Source organism: Felis catus, chromosome A2, assembly GCF_018350175.1.
Source record: "Felis catus isolate Fca126 chromosome A2, F.catus_Fca126_mat1.0, whole genome shotgun sequence".
NCBI classification, from domain to species: domain Eukaryota; kingdom Metazoa; phylum Chordata; class Mammalia; order Carnivora; family Felidae; genus Felis; species Felis catus.
Window position 1 is genome coordinate 156,937,416 of NC_058369.1, and position 15,381 is coordinate 156,952,796.

The 15,381-nt window shown below is 38.9% G+C and overlaps 2 protein-coding genes across 12 annotated transcripts in view; both read right to left on the minus strand.

The window, feature by feature from the left end:
• The window catches only part of KEL (Kell metallo-endopeptidase), a 281,013-nt gene that overhangs the window by 58,778 nt on the left and 206,854 nt on the right, over window positions 1–15,381 (minus strand). The window lies entirely within an intron of this gene.
• Window positions 9,116–15,202, minus strand: LOC101086714 (olfactory receptor 9A4-like). The gene has a single exon (XM_045052917.1). It carries the CDS (start codon window positions 12,354–12,356, stop codon window positions 11,412–11,414), a length of 945 nt encoding a protein of 314 aa, XP_044908852.1. The 5' UTR covers window positions 12,357–15,202; the 3' UTR covers window positions 9,116–11,411.

The window sequence follows — 15,381 nt, forward strand, 5'->3', positions numbered from 1 at the left end:
TTTAATTTAGCAGATCCAAGTTTAATTTCTAGCATGGGCACTGATTGTGTAAATTTAGACAATGATTTATGTAAAAAGAAAAGTGTAGATAATTTCAGACAGCTGTTCCACCTTTGGCATTGGTTGAGGACCTGCTCCTTTAAATATCATATTTTTAATTCTCTGCAACTTCCTTAGAGGTTGACCCTGTAATTCTCAGGGAGGTTGGATATCTGGCCTGGGGTCACACAACTCAGAAACAGTAGAGCAGAGCCTTGAGCTTAAGCCTGGTTGTAAATTTTATGTTTCTCTGTTAATCATCTTCCAAAGGCAAGAGAGAGTTCAGAGAAAGAATCTGGGCTCCTGGGGAAGCTTCTCCTCTGCATGTATAGCTTCTCTAACTGGAACAGTTTTCTACTTACATCTTGGAGTATTCCAGGTTGCTCCAGGAAGGTAGCTCATCTGTGAGAGAGAAATAATATAATCTGGCAAAAGCCAGTTTTTTTCTAGAATCCAAACTCCTGAGGGGGAAGTGCCTGCTTACAAGATGGCTTTCTGAATGTTCTTATGGTTGACTGAACACCAGCTGTGTCTTCTCTGAAACGTCTATTTAACATGACTAGGAATACATGCCAAGAGATTAACCTTGAAGGAAGTCAGGTCCAGTTGAAAATGAGCATAAGAACGCAGGGGATTTCCCATTTTCTGCCTGATAATGCTCACTTTTCTTTCAAACATGAAGTGAAACATGATTGATTTTGAGAATAATTTCCTTACTTTACTCCTTCCTAGCTGAGTTGGAGGCTCCCCCTCTATGCTGACGCACGCTCCTATGCATGACTCTGAGAGAGATCCTATCACAATGTGCTGTTCTCTGACTTGCGACTCTCCCTCCTTGCACTGTGAGCTCTTTGATGGAAGAGTCTGGATCTCATCTTTGAATTCTCAGTACTTAGCATAGGGCCTGATGCAGAATGAATATTTGCAGTTTGTGTTTATAAAGGAGGGAGAGTGAGGGGGGGGATGGAGGGAGAGAGAGAGATTGGAATTTAGAGGGGTAGAAGAGGAAAAGAAAGGAGAAGAGAGACAGAGGGAAAATGGAGAAGAAAACAGGGAGAAAAAGAGTTAAAAATAGATGAATCCAGTGAAACTACTATGAGATATTTGGATCCAAACTCCATTAATTACCTGGCTCCCACATGTTTCTCTAGTAAGGGAGCATTGCTGTTGCCTCATATCCCTGAATATAAGCTTCAATTCCTACTATATCCCACAGCTCTTAAAATATCTGAGTATTCCCCCTTTCTCTAGTGATGGTTATCCAAGTAAATGGTTGTGGGCTTTAGGGGCAAGGCTGGGGAAATCACATTGAATATACTTGTTCTGGTATTATAGGGTCCTACTTCTGGTGCTTCACACTCTTTTATTTGATGATACTTGAGCTGAGAGATGGTTCAAATCTAGAGATTGCACAAAGGGATCATGACTCCATTGGAGTAGCTGATCTGAGCCTTCTCATTCATTCTTACTTTCTTTCATTGTGTACACTAAGCAATACTCTTGTTGGTTGCCCATATATCTTGCCCCATGAACACCATGTTCTATTTTCTATATCCAAAGATGCAGTTCTGGCCCCTCCTGTTTGCCATTTTGACCTTGCTGTCTAATAGAGAAAGTATGTGCACTTTGCATCTGACAGTTAAGTGTTGCCATGTGGCCTCTGTTATTCTGGTCACCTGTATGCTCTTGCCATTAGGAAGCCCAGTTCTGTAACAATATCTCCTAACAACAGCCTCAGCTGATGTCCTCCCTAACCATACATTTTTATCACCTTCTTGGTCCTCCCTCCCAAGCAACATGGCAAACTGAAGGGTTTCTCAGTCTTATATAATAGCCCCATTATACATTTCTACTTTTCTAAGCCTTTTTATTCCTTCCTTCCAAGTCTTCCAAGGCAATTTTTGGCATTTTTACTTAATTTAATGAAGGCTCTCACCTTTTTCAAAATTCTATGAGTCAGAAAATTGCATACATTAGACCTTATCCCCAGGACCCTTGCCAAGGTTTTAATCCTGCATGATGGGGGAGTGGCTCCATATCAACAGACTCTCTCTTATTCAGTTTTAAGTTCCAACCATCCTTTGATCCCCCACCCTCTAAACTCACTCCTGGGCAGGCTCTTCCAGTGCCTGCTAGTGCATGTTAGTCAGTTCCTGCAGAAACTTTGATGTGTATCTCTCTTCTGCTGGCAGATTTAGCTCTTCCCTAGTTTATGTGGAGATTAAACTTAATTTATGAATCTTGTAGAAGGAGAAGAGATGGATGAAGATCCTGAGGAAGTTGGCATTGTCTTATAAGGCCTGTGCCTTATCTGACTTCTTTCAGTCCTAAAGGAAAGGAGGGGGCATGTCTTCCAAAAGGGGAATGCGTCATTACTGCAGATCAAGAGAGTTTAGAGGAATCTGGGGGTTCAAAGCTCTCATTTGTATCTACACAGAAATCATCATACTGACTCTGAGAGTCCCACTCATTTCCTATCAGGGCCCTGTCTTTGGAACAAGGAGAATTGGCAAGGTTGAATGAGCCTTCTTTGAAATTACATTACTTTTATAATTAAATTTTGTGTCTGTTTTTCACTCTGTCAGTCCTCTGACTATACAGAATGAGTGTCTTTAATGTTGCCAAAGAGGGCCCTGGAAGTCTCACACTTAGCTTTAAATAGAGCGGAGCCTGCCATTTTCTTTCCTCAATAATGGCACTTCACAATATCTACCAAATTCCATTTTCCTTACAGTTACTATTTTCCTTGAACCTCTCAGATACTAGTCTACCAGAGTAAAAAATATTAACAATTGCATTTGATATATCCTTATAATCATTCTAGGGTCTATCCAAGCTGTCAGTGATTGACATCTGACCAACAAGTGATCCACCTCCAGAGTCTCCTCATCTGTGTCTGCTTTTAAGACCACTTCTAATACCAACTGTTTTAGATTAGGTTCCTTAGAAATGGCCTAAGACAAGGATTTCTGAGGAAGTGATTTATGGTGGGAGTGCTCTCTGGAAAGGAAGAGTGAGGGAAGCAGAATAGGACAAGGAAAGAAAGCTACTCAAAGACATGGTCTCAACTGAGGACTAGTTTAGCCTGGTCCCATAGGACTTTTGACAAAAGAATTGTTCCATAGAGTTGGTCGCATGTTGAGACAAATGGAATGGTTTTCTGTCTCTCTCAGTCAGTCAGTCTTTCTCTGGAGAAGGGTAGGTTATAAACGTTCTGCATGAGGGGGCTCCTGTCCAGTCAAGGGCAGTTGTCTGAAGAAGGAGCCGTTGGCTGAAGCCAACCCTCACAGTAGCTGGGGGATTGGTGCAGTGACTTGGTAGAGGACATGCTGAGTAGGGGATGCCAACAATCCCATTTCCACAACAACTTCCAAAAAATCACCTCAGAAAAGACATACTTTTTTTGATCTAGTGAGAGACAGATCTCATATAAGAATGGAATTGTCTCAAGTAACTAGAGAAAATTCCAATGACAAGCGAATTTCAAGGGAGTTATAGATAAATTATGTAATGTTTGTGTGTGTAATGTTAGAACCTGGATTACTCTTTATAAAATTAGAACAGTTTTTGTTGTCTTCAGTACAGTTGTTAACATCCTATTCTCAAAAAATGAATAGAAGGTAAAACTAAAAGTTTTTAAAAAAAGAGAATTCTAGAAAAGTCTTTATTTAGTGGTGAAGAAGAGAAAATAGATTTAAAACCTGGTCAATTTTCAAAGAATGGTGCTTAGTGCTAACCCTATGGAAGAAATGCTGGAAGTCTAGGGAAATAGATCATTTGTATACATGAGTGATTTGGTTAAAACTGTATCTTAAGCCATGCACATTTGTGGCCTTGAGATTAATAGAAAATAAGTTTGGGAGAAAGGGCAGTGAAAAAAATGTTTCACCAAGAGTAGACTACCTGAGCATACTGAGAACAATGGCCACAAGATAGGGGATTATCCCTCATACAAACATATCTATGGGTAGAGCAAGGAAAGGTCAACAGTGTCAAAAACAGTTGTAATAGCATTATGAAGATTTAAAAACATTTCACAACTATAAAGTATCAAGGTGATTATTGTTTTCTGTTAAATCCAATAATGCATATACCCAGTCTAGATACTTTAAGACCAAGGCACAGCAGCCTACCACTAAAGGAATTTGAAGCATCTGGTTCACTAAAGGCAACAAAATACCCCCAATCCAGCTCGACTTCCTCATCATATTAACTGAACTTCTCAAACTTACAACTGAACCCAAGAAGAGGTCTGCCTATTTCGAGGCACAAATACTATTGACCTCAGACTCAACTGTCCTACAGATAGTGTACAGAATTTAATTTAATTTTTTTTAACTTTAAAAAAAAATCTTTACTTATTTTTGAAAGAGAAAGAAAGAGAGACAGAGCACAAGCAGGGGAGGGGATGAGAGACAGGAAGACACAGAATCTGAAGCAGTCAGCACAGAGACTGATGCAGGGCTTGAGCTCACCAACCGCAAGATCATGACCCGAGCCGAAGTCAGACGCTTAACCGACTGAGCCACCTAGGCGCCCCAAGAATTTAATTTTAAAACATATGAGACATACACACACACACACATACACACACATGAAAAACAACCCAGTTTTAGTAGAAAAAGTAATGTAACTAAACTCAGAGCAGATCCAGATATTGGAACTATCAGTGAGAGACTTTAAAACAACTATTTAAAAATATTTGAAGTCTCTGGAAATTGTACTAAAGGCATATAGCAAATGAAGAAACATTAATTCAAGAGAATATGCCAAGAAGAGCAAGAGTCTGTGGCACTTTAAACATGACCCAACACCTTCCTCCCCCTTCCCAATTCAGTATGGGAAGGAAAGTCCACTTTAGGCAGATATAGCCAAGAACAGTGGGCTCCCTTAGCCCCAGCTCCAAGCCAAGGGCTACAGTATCTTCCCAAAAGGGGCAGGGGTCTGCATTTCTTACTCTTCCTCCCTCACAACTACATGTTGCAAAAGCTAATTGCCAGGAGAATGCAGACAACAGGTTTGGGACTTCCTGCTCCTGCTCAGTCTTCATTCATAGAGCAGAGGTTCTACCTCAGGAACAGCACATTGAGAATATGAGGGCCTCAATCACCCTCCCTTGCAGAAAGGCAAGCCAAGAAGCTCAAAAATAATTGCTACTGCCCCATCACCCTGAAACTGGAGCAGGGGTATCACTTGGAAAAAACTGCACCACTGTCCTCAATCCCAGCTACAGAGTCATGTCCCAGATATTTTTCCCAGGGGACAGCCAGCTCTGAAGGAACTGACTATGTGAAACAGTGTGGGGAAGTTCAAGCTTTAGAGTACTTTCAAAAACAATAAAGGTTTTGGTGGTGAGCAAAGGAGGAGTGTGGTAACTTCATAAAGGGATACAAAGAAAAGTATAGAGCAGCTAGTTTAACAGAAACAGAGAAAGAGACAGCTAAGAAATGCCTCCCTGGGGTCAGAATAAATGTCAAACTCTGACCTCAAAAATTACCTCTGTAAAGGAATCTTAAGTTAGTTGAATCCAACTATGGAGCAATTTATGCCTCAGAACATTGTCAAAAACAGTAGAAGAATTAGCCAGCAATCAGTACAGCCTAACAACTAGGTGTGATAAGGGAAAGAGACAGTCAAAGAGAGTCCTGTTAAAACCACTGTTACATTAGGGAGATTGTACATATGGTGAAGACTGTGGCCTCTAAGGAGTGACCCCAGAGTGTACACACTGCCAGAGAAATGGACTAAAGTAGTCCAGCCAGGATACTAAACAAACCAACAAGTAAAGTGTATCAACAAGCCCCTGAGGTGGGATACCAGCATCCAGAGTGTTTTCGTATAATATCTAAAATGTCTAGTTTTCAATGAAAAATTACAAGACATGCAAAGAAACAAAGTACGACATATACACAATACAAAAGGCACACAACAGAAGCTGCTTGTTGAGGGCCCAGATATCACATTTTATAGTCAAAAGACTTCAAAGTAGCCATTATAAATACGAAAGTAGCCATAAAAATATGTTCAAACAACCAAAGGGAAAAAATGCTTAAGGAAGATATGTTGCTAAAGCTTCTCCACATAGAGAATATCTACAAAGAGATCAAAATTAAAAAAGAAAATCAAGTGGAAATTCAAGACTTGAAAAGCATAAGTGAAATTAAAAATTCAGTGGAAGAGAAGATGGGGCGCTTAAGTGGCTCAGCTGGTTAAGCGTCAGGTCACAATTTCATGGTTTGTGAGAACAAGCCCCACGTCAGGCTCTGTGCTGACAGTGTGGAGCCTGCTTAGGATTCTCCCTCTCCCTCTTTTTCTCTCTCTGCCCTCCCCTGTGCTCTCACTCTCTTTCTCTCTCTCTCTCAAAATTCAGTAGAAGAGCTCAATAGTAGATTTTTAACTGATAGAAAAATAAATTAATAAATTGAAGACAAATAAATAGGAATTATGCAACAAAAAGAACAGAAAGAAAAAAATAATGAAGAAAAAAGGAACAGAGCCTCAGAGAAATATGGGACTCCATTAAGGTCACCAACATATATGCAATGGGAGCACTAGAAGCATAGAAGAGACACAAAGGATAGTAAAAAATATTTAAGGAAATGATAGTTATTTTCTAAATTTTAATACCATTAATATACACATCCACAAAGGTTCAATGAAACCCAAGTAAATTAAATTCAATGAAATCCACAAACTAAAACACAATAGTGCATTTTCTAAAAGGCATAGAAAAAAATTCAAACCAGTGAAAGAAAGACATCTCAGGGAAAAGAGGACCCCAATAAGGTTAAATGCTTGACTTCTCACTGAAACATTTAAGACCAGAAGGCAATGGGATGATACAGTCAGAGTGCTGAAAGAAGAAAGTATGGTCAATAACTATGTCGTACACCTGAAATTAATATAACATTGTGTGCAAGCCATACTTAAATAAAAATAAATAAATAAATAGTCAACCAAGAATCTTATATCCAGAAAAACTATCTTTCAAAAATGAAAGTCAAAAAGAGACATTGCCAGATAAACTAAAACAGACCCCTCTTATAAGAAATACTGAAGAAATCTCTTCCAACTAAAAGCAAATGACCCCAGGAAGTAATTAGAATCCATATACATGCAAAGAAACAGCATTGGTAAGGGTAATTCTGTAATGATGTAAGACACTATAAATGTATATTTCTTCCCCTGCCTTCTATTAACTGATTTATTTTAATATAATTTATTGTCAAGTTGGCTAACATACAGTATATAGAGTGTGCTGTTGGTTTTGGAGGTGGGTTCCCGTGATTCATCACTTACATACAACACCCAGTGCTCATCCCAACAAGTGCCCTCCTCAATGCCCACCATCCATCTTCCCCTACCGCCCCCCCCCCCCATCAGCCCTCAGTTTCTTCTCTGTCTTTAAGAGTCTCTTATGGTTTGCCTCCCTCTGTCTCTGTTTGTAACTGTTTTCCCCCTTCCCTTCTCCCATGGTCTTCTATTAAGTTTCTCAAGTTCCACATATGAGTGAAAAATATGATATTTGTCTTTCTCTGACTATTAACTAATTTAAAAAGCAATTGTATTAAAAAATAAGTAAATAGTTGTATTGTTGAATAGATAACATAAACAAATGTAATACATTTGCCAATAATAGCACAAAGGAGGTGGATAGAGGCAGAGATGTTCTGGAGAAAGAAAATGACACCAAATGGCACCTTGAATCTGAGGAAAAAGTTAAGAGTACCAGAAAAGGTAAATGAGGACAATACAACAAATGCTATAAATATATACTTGCTCTTCTTTCTTCTTCCATGTTCTTTAAAATATATATAAAGTAAAAAAGGTTTTAAATTAAAAAATATAAAGTAATAATTGTAACAATGTATTGCTAAGCTTGCAACTATATAGACACTGCAAGAACAGTAAGAAAAGGAGGGGAGAGAGCTACATAGGAGTAATGTTTCCCTAGCTAACTGGCATTGTTAGTATACATCTGAAGTGAATTCTAAATTAAGATGTACATGGCAAGTCATAGAGCATCATCAAAAAAAAATGAACTTTTAAAAGTTTTAAACTTTAAAATGAAAATAATCAAAGATATCAAAATAAAAAGCCTTTAAAGACAAATATCATATGACTTCACTCATATGAGGACTTTAAGATACAAAACAGATGAACATAAGGGAAGGGAAGCAAAAATAATATAAAAACAGGGAGGGATACAAAACATAAAAGACTCTTAAATATAGAGAACAAACAGAGTTGCTGGAGGGGTTGAGGGAGGGGGGATGGGCTAAATGGGTAAGAGGCACTAAGATATCTACTCCTGAAATCATTGTTACACTATATGCTAACTAACTTGGGTGTAAATTAAAAAATAAATAATTTTTTAAAATAAAAAAATTAATTAAAAATATAAATAAATAAATAAATAAATAAGAAAGCTTTTGCACAGTGAAGAAAACCACCAAGAAAATGTAAAGGCAACCCACTGAATGAGAGAAGATAGTTGCAAATGATAAATTGATAAGAGTTATGATCTAAAATTAAAATTATTATTAAATTATTATTTAAAAACAATACAACTGAACAGCAAAAAAAAAAAAAAACACCCACAAATAATCCAGTTAAAAATAGGGAAAGGTCCTGAATAGACATTTTTCCAAAGAAGACTTACAGATAGCAAATAGACACATGAAATGATGCTCCATATCATTCATCATCAGGGAAATGCAAATCAAACCTACAATGAGATATCACCTCATGACTGTCAAAATGGCCAAAGTTAAAAAATACAAGAAATAACAAGTGTTGGCAAAGATGTGAAGAAAAAGAAATCCTTGTGCACAATCGGTGGGAATGTAAATTGGTGCACCCCCTGTAGAAAACAGTATGGAGTTTTCTCAAAAAAAATAAAAATAGAAATACCATATGATACAGTAATTCTACTACTGGATATTTACCCAAAGAAAATGAAAACACTAATTAGAAAAGATACATGCACTCTTATGTTTATTACATCATTATTTACAATAGCCAAGCTATGAAAGCAACCTAAGTGTCTACTAATAATTGAATGGATAAATGTATGTGTGTGTGTGTGTGTGTGTGTGTGTGTAAAATGGAATGGTACTCATTCGTTAAAAAATAAGCTCTTGCCATTTGAGACAGTATTGACGGACCTAGAAAGTAATATATACTAAGTGAAGTAAGTCAGACATTGAAGGACAAATACCATATGATTTTACTTATATGTGGAGTCTTAAAAAACATAACAAATGAACAAAACAAACAAGCCAAAAAAACTCAGTACAGAACTAATTGGTATTTGCCAGAGGGAGGCGGGTTGGGAGATGGGTGTAATAGATAAACAGGATTAAAAAGTGCAGACTTTCAGTTATGAAGTAAGCACCAAGATGAAAAGCACAGCATAGGGAATAGTCAATCATATTGTAGCAATGTTGTATGCTGACTACACTTATTGTGGTAAACACTGAGTAATGTATAGAATAGTTGAAACAATACACCATACATCTGTAACTAGTGTAATGTTGTATGTTAATTGCACTTCAATTTAAAAATAAAGAGTACTATAATCCAAATAAATAAATAAATAAATAAAATATTATACTAGTAAATATTGACTTCCGTAAAAGTAATGTAACTAGGATTAATATGTAAAATGATGTAGTGGAAAAGGTGACCAACATGCGTAAACAAGAAGGGTTTTCAGTAGAGAAATAAAAACTGTAAGAAAGAATCAAAGGAAGATATTATAAACTAAAAAATACTGCATGAGGGGAAAAGAACTCCTTTCATAAGCTCATTAGTAGACTCAATAAAGCTGGAAAAAAGAATCAACAGATTTGAGAATAGGCAATATTATATATGTACAGCATATGTTTACTAAGTTTCCTACCGTCTAATTACTTGGACCAAAATATTTTATATTCCCACCAAAAATATATAAAATTTCCTATTCTTGTGCTATGAAAAGCCTTTGTACAAATTAGAAAAGGCATCCTTTCTGCATTACTGAAGGAGAAAAAACTGACAGACCTCAGAAAATGAATGTGGATGTGGGTGAGTACCTTTGTGACAACCTTCAGCCCTTTCTCTAGCCAATGAAGTCCCATTACAACCCACTGGTTGGCTAGCAGAACATGGGTTGGATTAAGGCCCCACTCAACACCTCATCTAGTGCCCGTATGAGGTGAAATCAACTAGGTCATATGTGGTGGTCTTCCTTGTCCTCATCAAATGGAAGGCATCCCCACACAGCACTCTTTGCAAACCTATGGAACACCATCATCCACTGCTGGGTGTCTCAATATATCCACCCAGTTCAGGTGCTGAGTGTTATAATTTAATCAACACCTTCCATCAAATCCCTTCCTCAAACATTATGAATATCCTACAACTGCATTGCTAAATAGCCATGCCCTGGAATTCCTGAAGGACTGTGAGTTAAGAGGGTAGCTTCTCATTCCTTTGATGCTCCCCACAGAGAAGATCTATGGAAAGGTACTAATACACATGGATTTGGGAGACAAAGAAATAAAGGCATCATGAAGCCTGAAGTCTGGGTCTGGGAGCAGTCTCACTAGAAATAGTTGATTTAAGCAGCTCTAAAATGCTAATTCTCTGTAGAATTAGTCATTTAATTCTTATTTGTGTCAATTCCCAAACATCCCAAAATATTTCATATATTTACTTCACAAAGATTTACTGAAAAAAAAAAAAGTATTCCAATCCCCATCTCACCAATCTAGGTTGCTTCTGTGGCAAAAAAAAAAATGTATATAACATTTTATTTACTTTGCAGTAGAATGGGACCAGAATAAACCGCACGATAAACCACAAGAGTAAGAGAGAAACACAATATTTAAAATACATGTGGCGATCTTGTCAAGAAATTGGACAAAATATAGAAAAAGTCTACAACATTTAACAATGGTGACAAGGACAACAAAAGTGAGCTTCTCTTCCTTGGTACTCTAATTATTCCAGACCTGCACCCTTAGCCTTCTCCCATATCCTTCCTCCATCAGGATACACATTTTGAGAAAGGGATTATAAGCGAATTAACTGAGCTATAGATTGCTACAAAAATATATGTGTTTCTTTTCTCTACTTCCTCCCACTTCCCAAAGATATGCTTCCATAGTTCAATAGTGGAAGCAGCAGGAACTGATGAATGAGATTCTAGTGAGCACAGATGGGTTTCATTTTCATCTTCTTTGTCTTCTTCCATGGCCTGACTGGAAACTGTACATACCATTTGCTTCTGAAAGGATGATAATGATAAGAGAGGAATTAGGGTTTTCTAGGTTACTTAATAATCCCCAATGATTACTGTGTTTCCAAACAAAATTGACATAGAAGAATCAATCCTTGACCAGTCGACAGCAGCGTTTCATACCATCCCGAAGGGCCTCTTTGACTTTGTCATTCCGCAGGGTGAAGATGAAAGGGTTCAGGAAAGGGGTTACCACAGAAATAAACAGGGAAACTATCTTGTTGTACTCAGCAGCCTGTGTTTGCTTAGGTTTTACAAACAGGAACAAGCAGCTTCCATAGCCAATCACAACAAAGATAAAGTGAGAGGCACACGTAGAGAAGGCTTTCCTCCGGCCCGAGGCTGTGGGGATCTTGAGGATGGTAGAGATGATGTAGGTGTAGGAGACTATTGTTGGGGCCAGCGAACCAATGATAATGACAACAGCCATTAAGAAGAGAACAAACTCTGTGAAAAGAGTGTCACCACAGGATAGTTTGAGCAGTTGCCCTCGGTCACAGAAAAAATGGTCTAACAGATTTGACTTGCAGAAGGTAAACTGAAATGTGGCATAGACTGGCCATATTTCAGAGAGGAACCCAAACACCCATGACACAATGACCACCCAGATGCAGGTGTGGCTGTTCATAATGATGTTGTACCTCAAAGGGTTACAGACAGCCACGTAACGATCCACAGCCATCGCTCCCAGTAATGCGAACTCTGTGGTCCCCACAGCAAGGTACAGGAAGAGCTGGGTGACACATGCAGCCAGAGATATTGTCTGCATCCCAGGGAGCATCAATCCCCAAAGCATCACAGGCACAATAATAGTTGTAACCAATATCTCCAAGGCAGAGAGATGACCAAGGAAGAAATACATAGGGGACCGCAGACGTTTATCCACACAGACAATCACGATGATGACTGTGTTTCCCATTAACGTTGCTGAGTAGAAGAAAAAGAATATGGCAAAAAGAGTGTGGTGTAGTTCTTGGGACCCGGGAAAGCCTAGAAGGCAGAACTCAGTGGCACCAGAGAGATTGTTCATCATTTACTCCTTGTTTCTGTTTTTGAAAAACCTAGAGCTCGAAGACTGGTAACATGGCTCCACATGGTCCTGTTCTCCAAAGAGAAGGAAGACAGGTTAGGATGAGAAACTATCTCCAACCTGAAGACCAGGTGAAAAGCCCCGACTGCAATGCTCTGCACAAGGCCACACCTCAATGTGGTGACCTCCAATCTACCTCAAGATCGCCTGTCTTGAAGATGAGGACTCCTTCATCTCTATAGAGGATAAGAACCCTTTCTTGTTTTTTTACACCACTGGATATGCCTTCTCTCAGGGGACAGAGGATAAGAGTGTTTAAACTGGCCACTTATGAAGCTGTGTTGATCAGCCACACCAGGCCTGGGATTGTGTCATTTCCTCTTATGCTAATTGTAGCAGATGATAGAAAGGTGTTCTAGGTGATGTTCAAAACATGGAATATTGAACCCTGTGCCTCATCCTTACTAGTACTGTCTAGACTTATCGTGGGGCAGTAGAAAAGCAGCAGAGGACTAAGACCAACACCCCTGCTTTTCCCAGAGTGTAAACTTCCATGGTACAGAGCAGACACATCTATAAATGAGAACTATAGAACTTGAGATAATTTCCCAGGGAAGAATCATTCTTCTCTAACTCCATGTGATTTGCAAAGTGCTGGGAGGGAGGAAAAGTGGCACCTGGCACTGACAAGGATAGATATGAGGCCAGTAGGCCCTTAGGATGTCTGTCTGGAACTCGACCTCTCACTTTTTTCATCCTATTACTCAAATGTCATCTCCTCAGAGGATTCTATCCAGTAACCCTACACCAATTAGGAATGGCTTGCTAGCTTATGGACTTTACCATTCTTTGTAGCACTTTTTATTACCTGATTTGATATGTATACTAACTTTATTCCTTAATTTAACATTAAGCAAATTCAGCAGTGGATAGAACAAACAAAAATTCCTGCCCTATGGAGCTCACATTCAAGGGGAGGGTGGATGCCAGCTTATATACAAGGCAAGTAAGTACAATTATTATGCTAGTCTATTCATCATGCTGGAATAAATATAAGGCAAGGAAGGAGGACAGGAAATCTAATTTCATGTATTCACAGTTCATCTATGATACTAGAATATAAACTCTATGAAGGCAGGGACATGTGTGTATATATCTATCTATATCTGTGTCTGTATCTACATCTATATTTATATCTATGTTATTGTTGAGCTATAAAGTCATGCTGATAAATTTCCCTACATGATGGTTGCTTGGATGTGTGCTATATGGTTAAATAGTACTTGATGCTCATTAAAGCAGTCGGGCCATACCCCATGGAGCCCACTCTTCTTGATTTGCTTTCATGGCTCACATTACCATTTCCCCTTCTTCACTTCCCTTACTCATGCCACCTCCTCCAAGCCTCTGAAGGTTGGAATGATGGGCAAACAGGTTAAGAACAGTATTGTGGGGATGGCTCAGTGATCTGCATTGCTAAAATGTCTGTGTATTGGGCACTGGGTGAAAAAATATAGAAGAATCTTAGCAGTGACTGTTTTTAACATTGGAACAGAGGAGAAATAAATCTGCTCTCTGCTGTGTAGAGGGGATTCGGTGGTGTCCTCAACCACTCTTTAAGCTCTGGGCCTCCTTTGTTCTAACAGGTAGCCAAGCCCAGAACTCCAATCTGATCTTCTCCTACTCTTTCCTTCCTAGAGGAAAACCCTGAGAAAATACTCACCCCCATGGAGGGGCCTCTCCACCCTTCTCAGACTCTCCAGGACTTGGATAATCTGTCTGGCTACTGCTGATGCATATACAGGGGCCACAGCAACTTACTCAACAGGAGCTGAGCAGAAACTCCAGAAATGACAGCATTGTGGGAACTGAGGGTCTCTTTCTCTCTCCTTCCCTCCCACTACCTTCCTTCCCAAGGGGACTTAGTCACTGAGGTACCTGTTCTTAATTAGCCCAGGTTCAGGGCGTCCCTAAGCAATCAGACTGCGGAAAGCAGAACAAACTTTTAGTTATTCCCTTTTTTGACCAATTAAGTGTCAGAACTTTCGAAACTTTTTGCTTAATGAAGAAACCTGAAATCTCACCAGTCACAGGCTTTCAATACCAAAACTGCCTCCTCAAAGGCCCCAAGTCTACGATTCAAGAGTCATCTCAGACTCTAAGCAGATTACCCCTTCTGCCCTATATCCTAGACTCTTCTCCGATTCTCTTAGCTATTCAGAGAAAAAAATCATCCCCTAACTCCCAATAGGACACATTACAATTGACATCTAAAATGTGCACCAATATCCTAAAAGCATGCATATTGGTCTCAGTCAAAGCCTTAACTTCACCAGAAATCCCCTACAAAGCCTGTTTCCTCCTTCACTCATTTCATAGAGAGACTCCTGCTCCTAACTCTGAGGACCTTCCAGAAAACTGGGGAGAGTTTCTGCCCCCAAATTGTACTTCACTCTCTGCTACTGTCTCAGGTTTCCACTCTTCTGAACACACATGCATCTGTATGCATTCAAGCAAGATTCTTACATTTATTTCTACGGTGTGTCCATGTTTGCCAGCTGGGCACTTCAAAGTCGGGACAGCATAAGGACAGCCAATATAGGCAGTTATATTTACAACCTGAACCAACTGACAAATGTAAATTGTAAGTCTGCTTTATGCTAGAGCGAGACAGAAAAAATGGCAGCTACAACCATTTATCTGGATTTGGGATTTCATTTGAAGTATACCTGTTAAGTCTGAGAGTGTCAATAGATGCAGAAGGGTATAATTCGGGAATAATCTTCCTTCCCATTTCTGATGTTGCCAAGCCCAATTAGATTGCCATATAATATTAGAAAAAATTTATAAGTATGTATCTGCATATTCTTTATAGAAAATCCTGTGAAAATCTATTTTAAAACCTTTTCTCTCTCAGTTAACAATATATAAAAGATAGTCCTTCAAATCTACACATGCTGACCACTTTTTTCTTTCTGCATAGTGTTCCATTATATGGATGACCCATTCTTTATTAGTTAGCCCTCTG